This window comes from Talpa europaea, assembly GCF_964194135.1.
Source record: "Talpa europaea genome assembly, chromosome: 7".
Lineage (NCBI taxonomy): Eukaryota > Metazoa > Chordata > Mammalia > Eulipotyphla > Talpidae > Talpa > Talpa europaea.
In genome coordinates, this window is record NC_140074.1 from 2310269 (window position 1) to 2330586 (window position 20318).

Here is a 20318-nt window from a genome sequence, read left to right on the forward strand (position 1 = left end):
CGCCCCATCTCGCCCCCGTCCCAACCCCACTCCCGGGCCAGGCGCCCCCCCCCCAGCCGCTCCACACTCGCGTTTAATACTTTTCTAAACAGTAAATAGAAGTCGAGCGGGAGGAGCGAGAAGGAGCGGAGCAAAGCCCGAAGGCGGCGGGTGGGGGCGGGGAGGGAGGACTCGTGGCCAGAGAAGCAGCAAAGTGCATTATTGATTCAGGACTTAGAAAATGCTTAGAGAGGAGGAAAGCGCTCTGCTCTCTAAAAGCCTGTGCAAAGCGCAAGCTAGACGCACGCAGCCTTCCCAGGGAGGCCGCTCTGCTGACATGAATATTTTATCACGGAGGAAAAAAAGGGGCTCGGAGGATTTAAATGCTGGGGCGGGTGGAGGCAGGGCAGGCTGGGGCGAACCATGGGGTCTTGGTCCTGAGAGGCGGCCTAGGATTGGGGGGGCCGCCAACGGTAAGGGGAGGGCCCTAGCGGGTAGAAGCTGGACCCCCCACCGACCGTCCCCCTCACCTTCGCCCCAACACCCCTGCCACCCCTCCACCACCTACCCCTGGGCCCCAGCTCTTTCCCCACTTGCCACCTGTGGCTCTTTAGAAAACTCCCCTGTGTCTTCAGCTCCCTTGCTGAACCCCAGCGCCCCGCTTTGGGGAAAGTCCAGACCCGAACCGGTTCTGACTCTGCCCCTTGCCCCACCATCTCCCGCCTCTTCCCGCCTGGTTTCCTGCGCAAACTCCGCACAGGGATTTGCACTGGCACCGCCTCGCAGCCATGGTCTTGGGGTGATTTCATTTTCTCTATTCACCCAGCCACGGGCTCGGCCAAGTCCTCATTTTCAAAATGGAGAAACTGAGGCAGGGGCTGGTTAGGCAACATGTTCAACAGCACTTTGTCGAGAAAGACCCCGTGCGCCATGAACCCCGCTACGCCACCTGCCTCCGCGCACCGGCCTTCTTCTGTAACAGGGTGGTCCCCAGGAAAGGGGGAGGTTCCCTGCCCCACCCAAGGGAGGGTGGAGCTGAGCAGGGAGAGGAGAAGCTGCAGAAGAGACTGAGGAAGGAAGCAGGATGGAGCCAGGAGACCTGGAGGAGGCGCATGAAGCCTAGAGACGCGTGAAGAAACTGCGCTTGTCTTTTGGTCGTGGACGGGGTGACACAGACGTGCGTGAGACCTGTGGGGAGGTGACCATGGCAGCTTTTATCTTGATGTTGGTTTTGCTCTTTTCCTTCCAGGCTTGTCTGGTTGTTTCTGGCCCTTTTCTGTGGGTCCCCACTGGAAGATGCTTTAGACTTGTGGCAGGCTTTGGGGCCTTGCTCTGGGCCAATCCCATTTGGATGGACTTTTACCCACGAGGGGACGGGTCACTTTGGGTGCTTGATTTAGAAACTAGACTCTTTGCCTTACCTGTATTGTTTCCTAGTTTTATTAAAGTTCCTTCCCATTAAAGTCTCCTATGTTTTGTGTTGATGCGGCGGATGGCAGAACCCATTTAGAATAGGCAGGTTTGCGGGGCTTGGGCTGCCCCTCTCCCTGTCCTATAACACTTCCTTTAGGGGAACGAGGGATTTTTGTGCTACAGATGTCTGCGCCTGCAAAGCACACACAAAATTCTTCCGAATCACTCGACGATGCTATTAAAGCCATTTTCCCGCCTTGGTTGGGACGAGCTGCTTCCCTCCAGCCCTCTGGGGGGTCTGCTCCCGCTCTCTTCCTCAGGGAAGACACCCCTGACGCCACTCCCAATGCCCCCCACGAGCACTGGCTCACATCTCCCTCAGTGACTGCTTCTGACCATCATTTGTGGGGGTCCCCTCCACACTGTGTGCTCCATGAAGGCAGGGCTGGAGCCTGGGGCAACAGGTGCTTACCTAAGCATAGATATAACCCCCCAGCAGGTCCCCTCTCTGCGTCCTCCACTCTCAAAAGGGGGTCTCTGGAATGGATGTGGCACCACAGGGTTGGCCGTGCCAACCAGCACAAGCTAAGACCTTCGAGGGCTTCTTCTGGCTGGTGTTTGAGGAAAGAGCAAGAAGGCCCTAGGCCTGCCCCCACCTGGGCACACCTGGGCACACCTGGGCAGGTGCAGCACTCTGCGGAGGAAGCTCTGGGCGGGGGTGGGGGTGGTCAGGTTTCACTCATCTGTTCCTTCACTTCCTTATTAGCACCTGCTTCTGAAAGTCCCCTGTGCTCTGCAGTCATCATCTGGCGAGGGGGCGGGGCATGAAGACATTCCTGCTCCTTCGGCCCAGAGCAGAGATTGGGGGTGTTCCAGATTTTCTGCCCCAAACTGAAAACAATAAACCAGTCAACTAAAACCCTCGAAGGGACTCACAGGCCCGGCCAGGTTCAGAGCCTGGTACAGCGGATCCAAGCAAGGGCACCTAAGCGTGACCTCTGTCCTGCCACCTCCATCACCCCCGCTTGATGGGGTGGGGGGAGTGAGGCCCCAAGGCCAGGCACGGGCTCCATCTCCCACTCTGTAACCCAAGCACTCTGGCCGCTCTGCTGAGGCCACAGACCCCGCCGAAGGCTGGGACCCTGTGAATCGTGCAGACGACAAGCCTGCAGGAAGCGGACTGGGAAGGTCAGGTAAGCTTCCTGGGGGAGGCGGAATTTCAGAAGAACAGGCCCAGGAGGATGGGTGGGCTGGATGTGGACAGGCAGTGGGAGAGCCCCCAGACTGGGAAGCCTGCGCCCCAGGCAGAGGGACCCAGGGAGGGGGTGTGCAAGGACCAGATGTGCGAAGGCTGCGGGAACAGATGGGTTAAGGCCCTTGGCGGAGCCAGGAGCCTGGGGGCGCACAGGAGATAAGGCCGAAGGAGAGGCCTGGAGCCAGGGCAGCCTTGACATTTAGCAGCTGCAGGGAAGGCCTGACTCTGGCCGGCCAGCCTCCTTCCAGGAAGAGAGGCTCAGAGCTGGGAACAAAGGGCGAGGGGGAGTCGGCAGCGCTCAGGTCCCAGGGAGCCAGAGCAAGGATGGAGCCTGCGGCTCAGATGCTGGAAAGAGTCCTGAGAGCCAGCTCTCCCCTCTGCTCTCTGCATTTAAAGAAACACCTCGATGCCCAGGCCGGGAGGGAGCGGTGCTGTCCTGAGTGGGCAGGGAGGGGGTGGGGGTGTGTGTCTCAAACTTGGCTGTGGCCTGGGCCACCTCGGGAGCTTTGTAGATCCTGACGTCCTGGCCACCCCAGAGACTGCGGTGGCTGCTTCAGAGCCCACCGCCCAGGCCCTGAGAGCTGCTGGGGGTGGGGTCTGGGGGTGCCCACACAACTCCTGCCCAGCCTTCTCTGCTCCTCGGTCCGTCCAGCGGCCGCCTGCACTCGCGGCCTTTAAGAAGGGGACGCCAAGGCCTGGGAGACCTGGGGCTGGTGGAGGGGGCAGTCACGTAATCCGCCCCCCTTCCCTGCTCCGAGGATACTCCTTACAGTGGTCCTCACGTTAGGGTGGCCTGGGGGCCGCTGCTTGAGGAGCCTGCGGTGGGGCCATTCTCAACTCGGGGTGCCCCTGCCCTCAGCCCTCTTTCCTGGCCTGGCTCTCCCCCAGGCTGAGAGGCAGCCAGAACCTTGGGAACTGGGTGGGAGGGGCGGGCGCCCAGGGCCAGGCAGACGCCACCCCCACCTCTATTTTTAGGTCCATTATTGTCCATTGTTTGGTGTATTTTTTCCCTACTCCTTCCCCAGAAAAACAGATCAGGTTCCTCCGGGCGCAGCCTTCCCCGGAGTGGGCGCGGGGAGCCCGCACACGGCAAACAGACGCGAACTAAGTGAATTATCAAATAAGTGGATTAGCAGCCTCCGCATGTCTGTCCCGTCCCCCTTCCTCTGGCCGGCAGGGTGTGCGGGGGGGGGGGGGCCTCGCCAGCACAGTGGGCAAGCACATGTGTGCGCACACACATGCCAACACACACGTACACACACCAAGCAACACACATGTGACATGCATAAGTGCACACGCGTGCCTACACCGCCACATGAAACACACATGCACACCACACATAAATGCACACATACCACACACGTGCACACACATGCACAGAAGCAACACACACAAAAGCACATGCACACAGTGCACACACGGCACACACTCACACACGCACGCTGAACACACACATGAGTAAACATGCACGGCCCCAGCCCTGGTCGACCTCGGGGAGCCTGCAGGAGGGAGCGGCACTGGGTCAGGGGGCCGGTGGAGGTGCCGGCCCCCCCGCTTAGACGCTGTGCGACTTGGGCAAGCGGCTTCGCCTCTCTGAACCTCACGTTCAAAATGGGAGCAAGTACAGAGCCTGCCGCGAGTGTCTGAGAGCGTCGGGGGCTCGTTTCAGTCGAGTTCTCGGTATGCAGCAGGCACTCAATAAATGCTAGTTGTAGGCGAGCAGGTGCACCCTGTTCTTGGGCCAGAGGTGGCCAGGAGGCCGGAGAGCCGGTCACCCTCAGAGCCCCGCCCGCTGTGGCGGCGCCCCCTCTGCCCCCAGCCCAGGGGACGTGGATGGACCACTGAGTCCTGCGGGGCCTCCTGCTCTGAGGAGAGGGGACAGGCGTCAAGAAAGCCTCAGACACAGGCACAGACAAGGAAGAGAGGAAACACAGGAGGCCCCGGTGAGCTCGGGGTGGGGTGTGTGTGTGTGTGTGTGTGTGTGTGTGTGTGTGTGTGTGTGAGAGAAGGCACCTGGGTTCTGTAAGGGGCTCTGATGCCCAGCGCGGGAGCCCTGCTCTGGGTTTTGCTGCTGAGGGGTGCGCTGGCTTCCTGCTTCGTCCCCGCTGGGGGTCCCCGCTTTCCTCTGGGCGACCCTCCTTCTCTGAGCTCGGAAGTCACAGGGAGCAGAAGCTGGTGGGGATGAATACGCAGCCCCGCAGGGCACAGGCCGAAATTCACCTCCCAGAGGGGCAGCCCAGCTCCGGCAGCCAACACCGTCCGGGCGCCTGGTGGAGGCTGGGAGCCACACGGGCGGCTGACTGGGGTTTGGGAGGGTCGGGGAGGGCGCGGGGACAGAGACAGCGTGCGCCTGGGCCAGTGGCTTCCCCTCTGCGGTCACCTGCCTCTGGCCTTCTCGTGATTCCCCAGGGGACAGGGACACTACAAGGCCCTGCAGGACTCAGTGGTCCATCCACTTCTCCTGGGCTGGTAGCAGAGGTGGCGCCACCACAGCGGGCAGGGCTCTGAGGGTGACCGGCTGTCCGGCCTCCTGGCCACCTCTGGCCCAAGAACAGACGGCAGCTGAGGCCGAGGGCGCACCTGCTCGCCCTCTGTTTCCCTGTTTTGCAGGCCCATGCTTGGAGTCGAGCGACAAAGGACATGGGCAGTGGAGGGAGCTGGGACGGGGCTCCAAACAGCCCAAAGCACCAAGACAAACTGCTGGGGACATGGGGCCCGAGTCCTCCTCGAGGGGCACACCGAGATGGGCAGCGACCCACGAGCAAGATCGTGCAAGTCCCTGCTAAGGAGCAAACCCCGAGAGGCGAGGTGGCTGTGCCTGGGGATGCTGGTCCCCTCTGCAGCCTCAGGACAGCCGTCAGGTTCGTGTGACAGCACGGAAAGGACAGTGGCCAAGCCCGGGAGACAGGTCCTGGCTTTGGCACTGTGCAAATTTGGGGCGGGCTCTCTCCCTCTCCTTGCCCCCCCCAGCTGTCACCCTGCCGCTCCCTGCTGCAGAGAACACACGTGCGCGGAAGCGGTTCGCAGGGCTTGGCACACTGGGAGGTCTCGGAAACAGCCGCCGAGTCCCACGAGGTGGAAGCCCCGGCAGGCAGCCAGGCAGGCGTGCATCCCCGGCTCTCACTTCCTGCAGCTCCGGCTGAGGGCTGGGGTTGGGCCAGCGGCCCCCCTACCTGGGTGGGAGGCTAATGGCAGAGGCTGCAGCGGCAGTGATCGATAACCTTCCGCCCACCTTCCGGCCTCACCCCTGACCCCACAGGCCAGCCCTAAGCACCCTCCCTGCCCCCCTTTCATGGTACGTACACAGCAGGGAGAACCTCGCTTGCAGGGGAGTTCGGTGGGGGCCCTGGAGCCCTTGTGGTCTTGGAGAGGCGGCCCTGAGCTGGGCCAGGTCTCGGGGGCCACCCACGATTGTGTCACCCCCGCAGGTCGGCAGCGATGTCAGCCTGGGGCCACGTCTCCCCAACATGTGGCACCACCTCCTCTGAGAACCCAGTCTAACATCTCAGCAGAAAGGAGGTTAGAGAAAGAAAGGAAAGGAAGGAAGGGGGCGTGTGGGTTCTCCCTTCCTCTGCATTGCGTGGTGCGGTCCCTGGACAGCAGGGTCTGCTTTTGAGTTTGGGCCCAGCTTCTCAGTCCCAGAGTCTCAGTCTCCTCACCCATGAAATGGGTTAATAGGGCAAAAGTAATTCCCGCCATGCAGGGTATTCGGGAGGGTTTGACGAACTCTGCACACAGTGTGTTTGGTGCTGCAGTGGAATAGATTTGAGATCCCAGAAATAAACCCTCACGTCTCTGGTCAATTGAGTTTCAACAAGGGTGCCAAGAACGTTTAATGGGGAAAAGAACAGTCTCTTCAACAGATGGTGCTGGGAGAACTGGATATCCACACGCAAGAGAATGAAGTTGGACGCTTATCCTACACCACATACAGACGAGAGCTCAAAATGGATCCGCGATCTAAATATAAGAGCTAAAATTACAAACATCTTAGAAGAAAACATAGACATTCAGGACCTTGGATTTAGCAGTGGATTCTTAGCTATGACACCAAAAGCACAAGCCATAAAAGGAAAAAATATTAAATTTGACTTCACTAAAATGAAAAAATCTTGAGCATCAGAGGACACAACCAAAAGAGTAAAAAGACAGTCTGCACAAAGGGGGAAATATTTGCAGATTTGCAAGTGCGCGTCAGATTAAGATGTAGTATCCAGGGTATATAAGAATATGTAGAAACAGTAAGAAAAAAGACATTCCTATTTTTAAAAATGGACAAAGGACACATTTCCCCAAAGAATATACACAAGTGACCCATCAGCCCACGTGTCCCAGCATCGCTGGCCCTCTGGGAACCGGACATCAAAACCACAACGAGATACCATGTCCTGTCCACTGGGCCGGTCATAATAATAAAAAACAAACCCAGAAATAAGCGTTGCAAGGAGCTGGAGATTGGAAGGCCTGGAATCTTTGTACAGCGATGGAGAGAATGTAAAATACTGCAGCTGCTGTGGAAAACAGTCTGGCCATTCCTCAAAAACTTAAATACAAAATTACCATATGACTCAGCAATTCCACGCTGAGGTGCATGCCCAAGAGACATCAAAACATACATCCCCGCAAAAACGCGTGCATGAATGTTCATAACAATATTATTCATAAAAGGCAAAAAGTGGAAACAACCACTGATGAATGGATAAGCCAGAGAGGCGGCTCCTACGATGGAATATTATTCAGCCATAAAAGGGAAGGAAGCGTTGACCCAGGCCCGGAAAACATCGCGGCGTGGAAGAAGCCAGACACAGAGGCCACACGGCATGTGACTCTTTGACATGGACCGTCCAGCAGACACGGAGACAGAAAGCAGATCCCCAGCAGCCAGGGGCGGGAGGGAGGGCTGGCGGGGGTGTGGCTGCCAGCGGGCATGGAATTTGCTTTTGGGGCTGTAAGGAGGGGCTGGCTGCACAAGAGTGTGAATGGACCGGATGCCACTGAACGGACACTTAAACCTGGTTAAAGAGGTAGATTTGGGGCCTCCCCGGTGGCGCAGCGATTGAACGCTGGGTTGAGAAGCTGCCGGCAGCCTCTGCAGCACTGGTTCAATCCCCGGCCGCTGAGGGTCCCACATGGCGCACAGACCTCTCCTGCCGCCCGCTGCTCCCCTCAGCAGTGTCCTTCTGCCTGCTCTGCTCCCCGCTCTGGCTCTGGTGAATTCTCTCACCCTCCCACGCTTCTGACTGTACCCAGTGCTTGCATCAATAAATAAATAAATAAATTTTAAAAAAAATAAAAGGGGCAGATTTGGTGTCCCAGAACCCACAACAAGAAAAACTTTAAGTGGTTCATGTATGTGAATTTCACCCATTACTAGAATTAAAAATGTGTGGTCTTGGGTGTTCACCTAACTTAGTGCAGGTGCTTTTGCAGTGTGTGAGCACCTTAAATCCTCCTGCGGACACAGACAGCGAAGAATGTTCTGTGTCAATTCCATGTCCGTTAGAGATGTTTAGAGCACTTAGAAGCAGACGCCAGAGAGAGATCACGGGACACACCTTTATACTCACAGCACTGTTTTCTTTTGCTTTGAGTTTCCATGAGGAGAACATTATTATATTTGATTTGAACTTGAATTAAAGTCCTAGTACACAACACACCTCAGAACCCCTCTATTCACACTGGGCTCCCAGGTTTGTCTGTGTGCGACTCGTGAGCTCCAGCCTAGATTTCCCCCAAACTCCCAGAATGCATCCGGCAATCGCCGGGGACTTCAGACGAACTAGCCAAAGCCCGCTGCACAGTTGGGGAAACTGAGGTAAGGGGTCACCCGACCTCCGTGTGGCAGAGCCTAGAGCGCCCGGCTGGCATCCAGGGTTCATGCTGTGCTAACGCCGCCCCCCGCCCCCCACCACCCTGCCAACAGTTGGTGTGTGCCTGGGGAATTAGAAACACATTTTCATATATTTAAGCAAATCTGCTACTGCTGAAAAACAATCAGAACCTGCAAAGAAAGTCGAACAGAACCAGTTTCTGCATCTCTGCTATTTCCTACCTTCCCCGTCCCTCCCGGCCCTCCAGGAAGGAGCGTCCTCGTGGGCCATGCGGGCCTGGCCGGCGGGAGGGCTGGGGTGTGGGTGGTGTGGGGGAACTGAGGAGTGCAGCCCAGTCCTGTTCCTGGGGCAAAGGGTTGCAGCTAGGCACCTGCTTTTGCCCCAAGCCCGCAGCTTGGCCTGCTCACCATGCCCTCCCCACCCGTCCCCCTGCACCCTTGGCCTCACCCCAACCCTGGAGAAGGGTGAATCCCTGCTCCACCATCAGTGTTGCTTGGGGAGCCTCAGTCTGTCCATCCCCCAAATGGCGCAGCAGCACCCTGCCCCCCAGGCTGGCGGCGGTGTAAGGGGTTTCCATGAGACAGGGTGGCAAAGCCACCTGCCGACAGCCACCTGCCTCTTGCCTGTGTGTTTTAGCACATGCTGTTCCCTCTGCCACTGAGTCCTTCCAGCCCCCTGGTCCCCCGATGCCTGACAGTCTGTGTGCCTGGCAGTCCTGAATGACTGTCCCATTAAAAGCTGCCATTCGAGGAAGTAAAGCTCAGAGAGGTTGCCTCCTGCCCAAAGTCACACAGCAGGGGATTCTCTCTCTCTCCACCCCTGGGCCACATCACTGAGCACAATGGCAGGGATGTGGCCAGATGGGGGCATCCCAGCCCACCTGGGTTAGGGAGTCTGGGAGTGCTGCCTGGAGGAGGCCATGTCCAACCTGGAGCCTGAACCTGGAGCTGAGGCCACGTGGGTCGATGTGGATGCCTGGATGGGAGGGAAGGAGGGTGTTCTGGGAGCACAGGTGAGGGGGAGCTGGATCTCAGGGCCAACGGGCGAGACAAGATGTGCCCTGGCCTCAGTCCTCGGGTCGAGGCGGGTCCCCCGCCTCTCGCGAGCCACTTGCCCTTCAGCTCTGCTGTGTTTCTCCTGCACCTCAATGTGCAAGAGTCACCTGGCTGTCCCATCGCACAGAGCTTGGCATGACGTCAGGCTTGGATGGTGACTGAAAGTGTAAAAGAGGAGGCCGGGGTGGGGTGTTCCCCATGCTCCCCTCTGGGCCTGGGGGGCTGAGGATGCTGGCGGGGAGGGGGCCTGAGCCACCGGGATGGTCAGCCTGGTGCTGCTGGAGGGGAACAGAAAGGCGGCAGAGGCAGGGCAACTGGACCTTGGCTTTGCATGACGCGTTCCCTGTCATGGTAAGGATGGGCTGGGGCTCCAAGGCCTACCTGCCCTCTGCACTGACCAGCCCTGCAGACCCCCTGGGGGAGGAGCGGTGCCACTTGCTCTGCGTCTGGTCAACTGAGGCCCAGAGACGGCGAAGCAGGTTCTGGGGAAGACTGGCCCAGGCAAGTCCCTCCCCAGCCTTCTCCGGGTGTCCTGTCCAGCAGGACCAAGGTACCTGTGGGACGTCTCCACACACAAATGTCTAATGTTCTCCCACATCAGCGCAGAAGAATCAAGAGGCTCTAGAACGGCTCAGACATGAGAACATAGCTCAGCCACAGAGAGCACAGCCCCCAACCTGGCCCTGTCTGGCCCTCGAGAGAGGTGCCTCCTTCCCCAGGAAGCTGCTGGCGGGCCAGGCGGCCATGACCCTCCCTCATCGCAGAAGGGGAAACTGAGGCTTGGTGAATTTAAACACTTGCTCCAGATCACCCGCCACTCTGCAAGCAGCTAAGCTGGGATGTGGCTCTGGCTGGGGCATCACCCCCTCTCTGGACCGCCCGCCAGGTCACAGATGTCACCCTCGGCTCCCAGACGCTGCCCCTCCCACCCCTTCCTGCTCTTCACCTGCACCCTCAGCGCAAGCCCCAACCTGCAGAGGCCCGTGGGGCCACAAGTCCCCCTTCATCAGTGTCACACTCCCCGCAGACCTAGCCATGTGCGTCCACAGTGCCCGGATTTCTTGTTAAAAATGCAGCTCCTGGCTCAGCAGGTCTAGCGCAGGGCCTGGAACTCTGCATTCCTAACAAGGTGAGTCCAAGGACTTCCCTCTGGGGAAACGCCGCCCCTCGTTGGTGGCTGGTGCTCTCTCCCACCCTGAGTCGCCACCTCGCTCCTGAGGCTCAGCAGCCAGCTTTTGTCTCAGCACAGGAAAGGCTGTGCCCTTCCATGAGGTAGTGCGGGCAGCGGCGGGCAACCTCCTTTCCGAGCCCAGCGGCGGCTGCTCCCCTTGGCCAGCCCCACCCTCGCCCCGGGGTCCTGGGGCGAAGTCACCCTGGAGGGGTGAAGGCGGCCCGAGGGCCTTGTCCTTCTCGGGCTCCCTAGTCTGCAGCCTCACCACGCTGGCCCTTGGAGTCCTGGGGTGCAGGGACCTCTTCTCCCACAGCCCCTCATTGAAATTTTGCCCTTGCCCAAGAATCCTCAGCTGAGAGCGCATCCCTGTTAATTCTCATTGTGCATTTCGAGCCCACAGGCTTTTATTTATTCATTTATCTTGGTCTTTCTTCCCCCGCCCCTTCCTCACCAGGCTGGAATTTACAATTCAGTTCTCAGGTGGCCTTGCGGAAGGACGGAAACCTGGGTGGAGGGGCGTCTACACCTGAACCCCAAAAAGCCACTCCTGGCTCCTTTTGCACCCTTGAGGTGCTCAGGGGCCCTGCTCTGCTTAGCTATACCTTGGGACAGGCAGGGCTGGGCCCAGGGGCAATGCCTGGGGACAGACACCCCCTGGTGTGCCAGCCTGAGGGGGCGGGGGGGGGGCCTCTGGTTACCACAGGGGTGCTCCCTAGTGGCTGGCTGACACCACCCAAGTGGCGGCCCCGCAGGTTAAGTGGCCGCAATGACACGCTTAAGTGGGGGGCCATGCCCACACTGCCCTCTGAGGTCCCAGGACCCCCGGGGCAGGGCAGGATATGCCTGGTGGCCTAGACACCCCAGGGTCCTGCTGCCGCTCCTGCAGAGACGTCTCTGCTCCACACCCCGCAGAAGCTGCGCTGGGCAAGGGATGCGGCCCCAGGAAGGAGCGGGCGTGCCAGGGCCGGCCCTCGGGCGTGGATGGGCTTCCGACCCCCCTGCTAAGCTGAGCGGCCTTGCAGGGCTGGGGATGCCCTGCTGACACCCACAGCGGGTGAGCGTGGTGCCACCCAGAGCACCCCAGGGTGACTAAGTGAGACACGCACCGGCATGCTTGGTGGCAGCAAATGGCAGGGCGGGGGCTTGGATCCACCTGGATGTGACCCCTTCCTCCCTGCGGAGGTCAGTCCCCAGAAAGGCTGCCTCCGCCGGCCAAAGCAGCAGCCCTGTCCTCGTCGGCACGTTTGTAATCAAACGCGGAGCCGGAAGGCCGCGTGCAATGAAATATTTAAGCTCATCAGACAGGTGCGAGACCCGAGGCCCCACCTCCGCGCGAGAGGCTGGAGATGCTTCTCCTCCGCCCCTGCCCTCCTCACCTGTCTTCTGAGGAGAGAAGGGGCAGGGGACAAAAGCTCCTTCCAGATCTCAGGACACGTGCCAGGACTCAGGCTGAGCTGACAGCAGGACGGGGGGGCACGCCAGCCTGGCAGCTGCACTGGCTTCTCAGCGTGAGGGGGCAGGGCAGAGGTCCGGGGCTAAGGGCCCACTCTGGCCAGGAGAGGGCCTCGGACTTGCACCCAAGGGTCACCTCCACCCCGGGAGCCCTCGACCAGCGCTGGCCCCATGAATCACAATTGAGCCGCCCGCCCCTGCTCCCCGGCACAGGAAGGCGGCGGTGACCATTGAAGAGAAGAGCCGCAGCGCAGGCTCCAGCACCAGAGGCCGGGACTGACCCTTCGGGACGTGCAGAAGAGTCTCCCCAGGAGCTGCGGCGGGCGGTCCGCCTGGGCCCCCAGCCTGGCCTTGTCCCCGACCTTCAGGGGTGGCCCCTTGGCCCACCCCTGAGCCACGCGGGCCCTGAGGTTCCTCGTGGACTCCAGCCCAAGGACCCTCTGGCCCGTCGTCTTCTCCCCTCTCACCGTCTCCCCAGCTGGCACCTGCTGGCCCTGCCACCGTCCACAGTGACGGCCCCATGTGAGGCGGCCCCTCCGGGCGAGAACTACCTTCCTGAACTGACTGCTCTGGCCCCAGGGAATGAGGCACCCCAGGACCCCGGGGGGACACCCACTCAGTGCAGCCTGAGACCCGGAGGCTCCCCAGGGGACAAGTGGGGGTGGCAGCCACCCCAAGGAGGCCACTGAGTCCCCCCATCAGTGATGTGGGGTGGGGGTAGGCGCCTGGGTGGGGGGAAGCTACCAGGGGACTTTGGAGCCGGACTCTGGGACCTCAGCTGCGCTGCTCCCGGGGAGTAGCCTCAGCTTCGCCATCCCTCGGTGGGCATGACAACAGCAACGCCCCGGGGGCACCAGCTCTGTCCAGGCCCCGACCTGAGCATCTCATCAGCATGGCCCCTTGAGTGTGTGCTGTTGTGTGACCACTTTACAGCTAAGAGACAGAGAGCCAGCGCCCCCCCACGGGGGTACAGATGAGGCCACATCCTCATCCAACACGGACTGGCCCACGAGGGACCCGCTGGCCCAGGGCCACCCCCGCGGGGACTCGCCTGAGCGTCCGTGGTCGCTGTGGTTTTGTTACTTGGATCCTCAAGCCCCGAGGCTCTCCGACCCCGACCCCACCCTCTCTTAAGCAGGGACTCCAGACCCCGACCCCACCCTCTCTTAAGCAGGGACTCCAGGGTCGGCCTGCACAGCTCCGCCCCCCACTCGCCAGGCGCGCACAGAGGGGGAATTCAAAGAGGTGCAGCCCGGCATCGCCCCGCCAGGCCCCCTTCCTCTCAAGAACCAGGCCTGCGCCCCCACCATGCCTGCCAGTGCCCCCACCACTGCCCCCACCACTGCCCCTGCCAGTGCCACCTCAGCACGTGGCCTGGCCTGGCCGGCGGCACTGTCTGCGTGGCTGGTGGGGAGGAGACGGCAGCACAGGGGGGCCGAGGGGTCAGGGGCAAGTGAGCACAGACGTTGCCTGGCTCGCCGGCCCGGAGCGCAGCAGCTCCATGGCGGGCAGGCGTCTCTGCCGGGCTGCAGAGCTGCGGTCTTCCCGAGCGGAAGCGACCAGGTGGCCGAGAATTTCCCCCACAGCGCACGCAGTCACGTGACCCCGAGTCCACGGGTGGCCTTCGCTTTGGCGCCTTTCCAAGGTGGGACCTGGCCGCGGTCCCAATCTGAGGTGCAGGGAAGTCAGCCTGGCCTCCTGGCCCTCCCACGCTGCCCGCCCGCCCCGGCCTGTCCCAGACGTCCCCGCTGGGCTGGGCAGAATGACCCCGACCGTGTCAGGCTGACTTACGTGCGAGCAGAACCTCTCCGGGGGGTCTCCACACGTGATGCCCGAGGGCTCCACCTTCACCTTGACATAGTCCTTCAGGCGCATCACCTTGGGCTGGCAGGCGTAGAACTCCCAGGTGGGACCCTCGTCCGAGGTCACCCAGGATTTGCAGATGTCGTAGTCCGCAGCGGCCCGCGGGAGGCAGTGCAGGAGGAGCGCCAGCAGGTGCAGCATGGCTGCGCGGTCCGCAGGGTCGGGGCCCGAGGGGCCCTGCACAGGCAGCGGCGGGCTCAGGCGGGACGCGCGGCCTCAGCATGGACACCCACGGCGACCGGGCGGCGGTGGCCGGATGCCCCAGGGCTCGCCCACGGCTGGGCCGCAGCGGCCAGGAGCCTGGCTTATCCCACGGGCCGACGGGGATGCCTCAGCGCCAGCCTTTCTCAGACTGCTGATGGGCGAGTCACAAAGTTGCCCATAACTTCGTGTCCTCCTAACCTTGGCATTCTGCCTCTCCCAGAGGTGGATCTGATCGAATCAGGCAGACTCAAATTGTGACAGTGGATGGAAATGGGATAGGGAGAAAATCCGCAGGGATCTGGCATGAGGCCGGATCAGATTGCTTTTAATTTTTGTCCTTCCAATCAATCCAGGTCTTTAAAGGGCCCTTCACGTGTGCTGCGCGCCACACAACTGCAGAACAACCGTCCGGCCTGCATTGCAAAGATAAAATAAAATCAGGCGGTACACATGTTAGCTGGAAGAATGTTCCCTCTATGGGCCTGGACTCGGCATCTCGGGCCAATAAAAGAGTTTTCTTTTCATCCGGGCTTAGAGGGACATCGACTGTGTGGCTGGCCTACCGAGGCGCTAAGTGGGGAGGAGCTGATTTGGCTCTGCTTGGGTGGGGACAGTCACCGACGGGGGCCAGCAGACCCTGCCTGGTCGCCATCGGCAACTTATTAGGAAGTTTCCAAGACTTCAGCTCTCAATGCATCCAGGTCCCCCGATCTGGTTTGTCTTTCATTGTAAGAGGGAGGAGAGAGAGCTCATTAGCAACCACACCTGCAACAAATTAAAAAGGGGGGGGCATGTACAAGAACAAAAGCTCTCTGGCAAAATGTGCATAAAAAAATGAGGCTGCATTAGCAAAGTCTCCCAAGGAAACTGGGTTATTTTTATTAAAATCGGAGTTGCACATTTGGAGATGGGGCGCGTTATTAAATTGGTGAGGCGAGTCGTTCTCATTTCTGGGGGTGTCGGGCCAGCAGCAGCGCTCGTGTTGGGGTCAGCGGCTTTCTAAAACGTCCCCAGGACCCGAGAGGTGACGGCTGCCTTGGAATACCGGGACCCGTGAGTTGGGGTCTCGAGCTGGTAAAGGCGGCGACGAGAGCGCGACCGTTGAGCACAAGGGACCGGCCGCCCAGGGCCAGAGCCCGCCTGTGGCCGGCTGCTGCGGGAAATCTCTCTCCAGCCTCGGATACGGCAAATTTCATTTCTAACTCTAAGAAACTGGGGCTATTGAGGACGCCAGCCCGAGGGACGGTGCTTTGTCATATTTGAATTTCCGATCAAGCCAAAAAGCTGCGACCATCCTCAGCAGGTCCGGCCAGAGTGGACCGCGGTTATGCTGACGGCTTCACTATTTTAAGCTACTGGTAATTAATTAAAAGCCAGATAGGTAGAATGAAGATGAATGCCACCCGGCGAGGACCAGGGTTCTAGCGAGGGGGTGTTTTCCCAGACACTTGATACATCACCAGAAAGTGAATCCAGCCAGAGCGGGATCCTGGCCAAAACTACCCGCCAATAGGGCAAAGGTTCCTGCGATGAATCACAGCCGAAGGGCCCGTGTTATTCATTATTCTGGTTATTATGCCCATTACTGTAGAGTCGCAATTCCCGAGCCACTGAGACATCGGTGCTGACCTTAGTCTCTGTCCTGGCGTCCTGTCCCGCCCTTGCGCAGGGAAGAGCCCTCAAGAGTTAAGTACGTTTCCATGAAATCCCACTCACCCCAGACACACACACACACACACACACACACACACACACACACACACACACTGCTGCCAAGAGGACAGAGGTGGACATTGCCCCAAAGGGCTGGCTGCCAGCCCCTTGCTCCCCAAAGCAGCCCCCACCCCTGACCCCCACCCCTCGATGACCGCTGACCGCTGGCCGGGGGAACCATAAATCTGCGTGAAGGCAGCGGCCCCCGCCCCGCCCTCCGGCTGAAGGGCTCTTGATAGACATGAATGAGGTGCCGAGGGGGCCACATTTCCCTGACTCACCTATGGTTGCTCAAAGAGAAACCTGTTCTAGCGTGTGCCTGGCCTTGAATATGCTCCTTGCTAGAAAACTCTCAGAAAGAACCCGCCTGGCGACTATTTTTACAACCTGAGAAAATGTAGTAAAAATAAAATAGCGCGGCCGGCAAAGGTTTGGATGCCTCTACCCCGGCTCGGCGCTGCCCAGAAAACAGCACGTCCCTAATTAATTCTCCCAGCCTCGGACTCCCAACTGTTCACTAAAAGGCAGGGAGCGCCTGGCTGCTGGGGGACCCCGGGGCGCCGGCTGCAGCTCGCAGGGAGGGCTCAGCCACCGGCTTCCTTCATCTGCAGGGCCGCGGCCGCCCCAGGTTGGGACGGTGCTGGCCGAGGGCCGGCGGGAGGAGGCAGTGACCCCGGAGGCTGGGAGGCTGGGGCCCGCCGTGCAGGGTGCACCTTGCACATCTCTCCACCCGGGCGCTGCAGCTCTGGTGGCTGAGACACCCCGCATTCCCTGGAAGGGGGGGCTGGGCTGGGAGGGCGCCAACAGCAGCACAGTCTGCTGGGGGGAATAATGTGTTTACAACCAGTCAATCAACGGGGCGTTCCTGGCAGGGTAGGGGGAATTGTGGGTTCAGCGCTCCAATGTTACGCTGGCTTTTGCCAAAAAGAGAACCAGGGAGGGGGACAGACACCGGCGTCCCCAGCAGGAGGCGGGGAGCAGAGTGAGGCCGGCGGGGGGAGTGTGGAGCGAGGGGTTGGGTCCCGGTGGATCGTTTTTCTCCTTGGAAAATAAATCTTCACCTGATATTATTAAGAAACTGCAGCTCCCAGAAACAAATAGAATCAATGCGCTTTATTTTCTTTTAAGAGTCCTCAGGAACCGAGGGGGCCGATGCCGGGGTATGAAAACCTGAAAATTAGATTTTACCAGGATTTCTGAACTCGGCTTTCTCTGTCTTATTGAATTAGCGCCTCGGGCGCGAGCTGGCCGGGGGCAGGCTCCTCCCGGAGTTGCCGGCTGCGCCCCGAGTCGTGGGAAACTTGGCTGGGTGGGCGCCGGGACCTCGGGGTCCCTGGGAGGGGGTTCTGGGGGTGTCGGCCAGGACCCAGCCCACCTCCACGTTGCCTGTCCCTTCCCGGCGGGGGGCGCGAGGGGTGCGGGACCCCCTTGCAGAGGGGCGCAGGGGGGGCTGGAAGGGAAGGGAGCCCTCCCCGGCGGGGGTCACCTTGCTGCCCCCTCCCCCATCTGGGCCGGGTCAGCCCTCGGCCCGGCTCCCCGCCGGCTCCTGCTCGCCCGGGCTCCAGAGGCCTCGCGCCCTCAGCCCCCAAAGGGACCCTCTCCGGCTCTGGGCGCCCCCCAAGTCCCCTGCGCGGTAGGGGCGCACGGGAAGTTGAACTCGGGGAGTGGGGCGCGAGAAGGTGACCTCCCCGCGGGGGGGCGGGAGCGGCGGCCGCCCGCGGGGGTCCCCAGGACCCCGCTGCGCCGCGGGTGCGGCGAGCCGGGCGGGTCGCGCCTGGACGTGCCGGCGACCCCGCGGCCGCTGCTCGTCTCTCCGAAGTTGCGCGCGAGCCGGGGGCAGCAACCAGCTCGGGGGCGCCCCCCGCCCGGCACCGCCTCCTGCCAGGACGGGACGCCGAGCCGAGGTTCTCCCCCGCGCCCCCAGCCCCGCGCCCCCGGCCCCGCGCCCCCCCCCCCCGCGCCCCCGGCCCCGACCCCCCCCCCCCCCCCCGCGCCCACCCCGGGCGGCAACTTACCCGGGCGTGGGGGACGCGCAGCCGGCGGCGCCTCTCCCCGCGGTCCCGCCGCCTCGGCTCCCCAGCCGGGTGCGCCTCCGCGGGATCCCCAAGCCCGGCCCCGCGCGCGCCTCCCCCCGCCGCCCGCCCTCCGAGGCTCAGAAAGAAGTTTCCAGCAGCGGATGCCGGAGTTTCTCCGCGCGGCTCCAGCGCACCCCGTTTTCAAGAGAGACGGGGAGGGGCGGGGGGCGGAGGGCGGCTCCGGACGGCGGGATGGAGTCGGGGTGGGGTGGCGGCGCGCAGGGGCCCGTCTCCTCGCCGCACAGACACCGGGCATGCTGGCAGCACCCGAGCATCCTCTCCAGGCGCGCAGGCACGCGCGCGCACACACACACACACACACACACTCACACTCACACGCGCGCGCGCGCGCACACACACGAGCACACTCACACGCGCGCACACGCGCAGGACGGAAACAGACCCCGCGGGCGGCCGGCCGGCCGCCAGCCCCCCTCGCAGAGGCTCCCGCAGAGCCGCGCGCTCCCCGCTCGGGCTCGGCCCCGCGGCGCCGGCGCTGCCCGGCAACTTTTGCTCCCGGCCTGGGCGCGCGGCGCGGCCCGGAGACGCCCGCCGGCCGCCCCAGCCCTTCCAAAGCGAAAGCGGCCGGGCTCCCCCGCAGCCCCGCGCCCGCCCGCGCCCGCCTTACCCGGCTCCGAGCGGCTCCGGGGCGCGCCCGAGGCCGAGGCCGCCGCCCGCCGGCCGGCGCGGGGGGCGCGCGCGGGGGCCGGGCCGGGGCGCCCCTCGCCGCGCGCCGCCGCGGGGCCGCGCCGCCGTCAGACCCGGGCCGGGGCGCCCTCCGGCCGCCGGGGGGGCCGCCCGCCGCCGTCCCGGGGGCGCGGGCCGGGGGAGGGGGCGGCGCGCGGCGCCCGCATCGCCCGCGGGGCCGCGCGCGGGGCGCCGCTAACAAGTGCAAACTTTTCGGGCCCCCGGGGCGCCGCGGGAGGGACCCGCGCTCCGGCGCCGCGCGGCCCCCGGCCCGGGTGGGCTTCGCGGCGGCGCGCGGGGCGCCGGGGCATCCCCCGCGCGCGGCCGGACGGCGGACGGTCACCGGCCCCCCGCGCCGCGCGCCAAGTTAAAGCCGGGGCGCAGCGCCCTCGCCATCACTCACGATCACCATCGGGGCTTTTATCTCCCGGCTGATCGGGCTGCGTAACTTCCTCCGCGCTCGGCACCGGCCCGCCTCGGAGCCGCGGTCTTCTTAAAGGTGCAGCGAGGAAATACCCGCGGCTCCGGGCACGCGCCGTGGCCGGGAGGGGCGCGGCGAGCCGGGGCGTCCCGCCGGGCCCGCGGCCAGGGCGGCCCGGCCGGCGGCGGCGGGAGCGAGCCTGCGCGGGGGTCGGGGTCGCCGCCTAGACATCGCCTCCCGGCCCGGGGGCCGGCGCGTCCCGGCGCGCGCGGCGCATCCTCGGCCGGCCCCGGCCCGGGTCCGGCGCCGCGGGGGCTGCAGCTGCCTCTCCCCAAACCCAGGGGCCCGGCCGGGGACCAGCGCCCATGGGGGTGGGGGCTGCCCCCTGGGCGCCCAGGAGGGGCCGAGTGAGTCAGTCCGCCCACCCCCAGCAGCCCAGGGCGCTGCCGGGCTCCCTCTGTGAAGCGCTGCCACCCAGCAGGCCCCGAGCAGTGGGTAAAGGGGTGGGTGGGTGGGTGGATTTGGGGAGCTGGGGAGGGGGAGCCTCTGAGCGCACAACCAGAGCCTGAATACCAGCTGACACATCGCCGCCTCCACCCTGATGGGCCCTGCTTTTGACGAAGCCAAGCCAGCTCCGGAGGGAGTGCAGAGTAGGGGGGCAGGTGGGGCCTCACTCCCTGGCAAGCCCGGAGGAGGGCGTGGGAGGACTCCAGGGCAGAGGCCAGGGAGTTGGCAGCAGCAGGGGCAGCCCCGGGGCTCTTCGGACCCGCAGAGGTTCCCTGCCAGGCGGCCTCTGGGGCTGTGGGGACGAGTCTTCTTTCTTCCAGGGAGGCCGGTGGTTTTAGGGTGCTCCAGGCCTCCCGCAGGGTGGGTCCTCCCTGCAGCACGCAGGCAGCCAGCGAGCACTGCCATTTGGCTGCATCAAGAACAAAGAGCCTGAGGCAGAGGGGGTGGGCGGCCCGTCCAAGGTCACAGAGGGTGTCAGGAATGGGAGCAAGTGTGGAGCCCAGCGCCCCAAGTCTACCACTTCCACCTTAATTAACCCTTCCCTGCCCCTGGCCCCCCTGAGCGGGAGAGGGGTCTGTGCAGCAAACAGCAGGAACGGCATCTGCACTCTCGAGGTGGAGCAGCAGAGGCTGAGGAGCCAGACAGTCATCTGCTTTAACAGTGGCGATGCCTTGACATTGTTTGATACCCGT

General features: G+C 62.6%; 1 protein-coding gene across 2 annotated transcripts in view; it reads right to left on the bottom strand.

Annotated features, from left to right (window-relative positions):
• NTNG2 (netrin G2) overlaps nt 1-14160 on the bottom strand; it is a gene marked incomplete at both ends in the record, with an annotated part of 49792 nt that extends 35632 nt beyond the window's left edge. For both annotated transcript variants that reach the window (XM_084238124.1, XM_084238123.1), the window contains one exon: nt 13948-14160. In XM_084238124.1, the coding sequence (XP_084094250.1) occupies nt 13948-14160 (213 nt within the window). The remainder of the gene's footprint in view (nt 1-13947) is intronic.
• Between the last annotated feature and the right edge of the window lie 6158 nt (nt 14161-20318).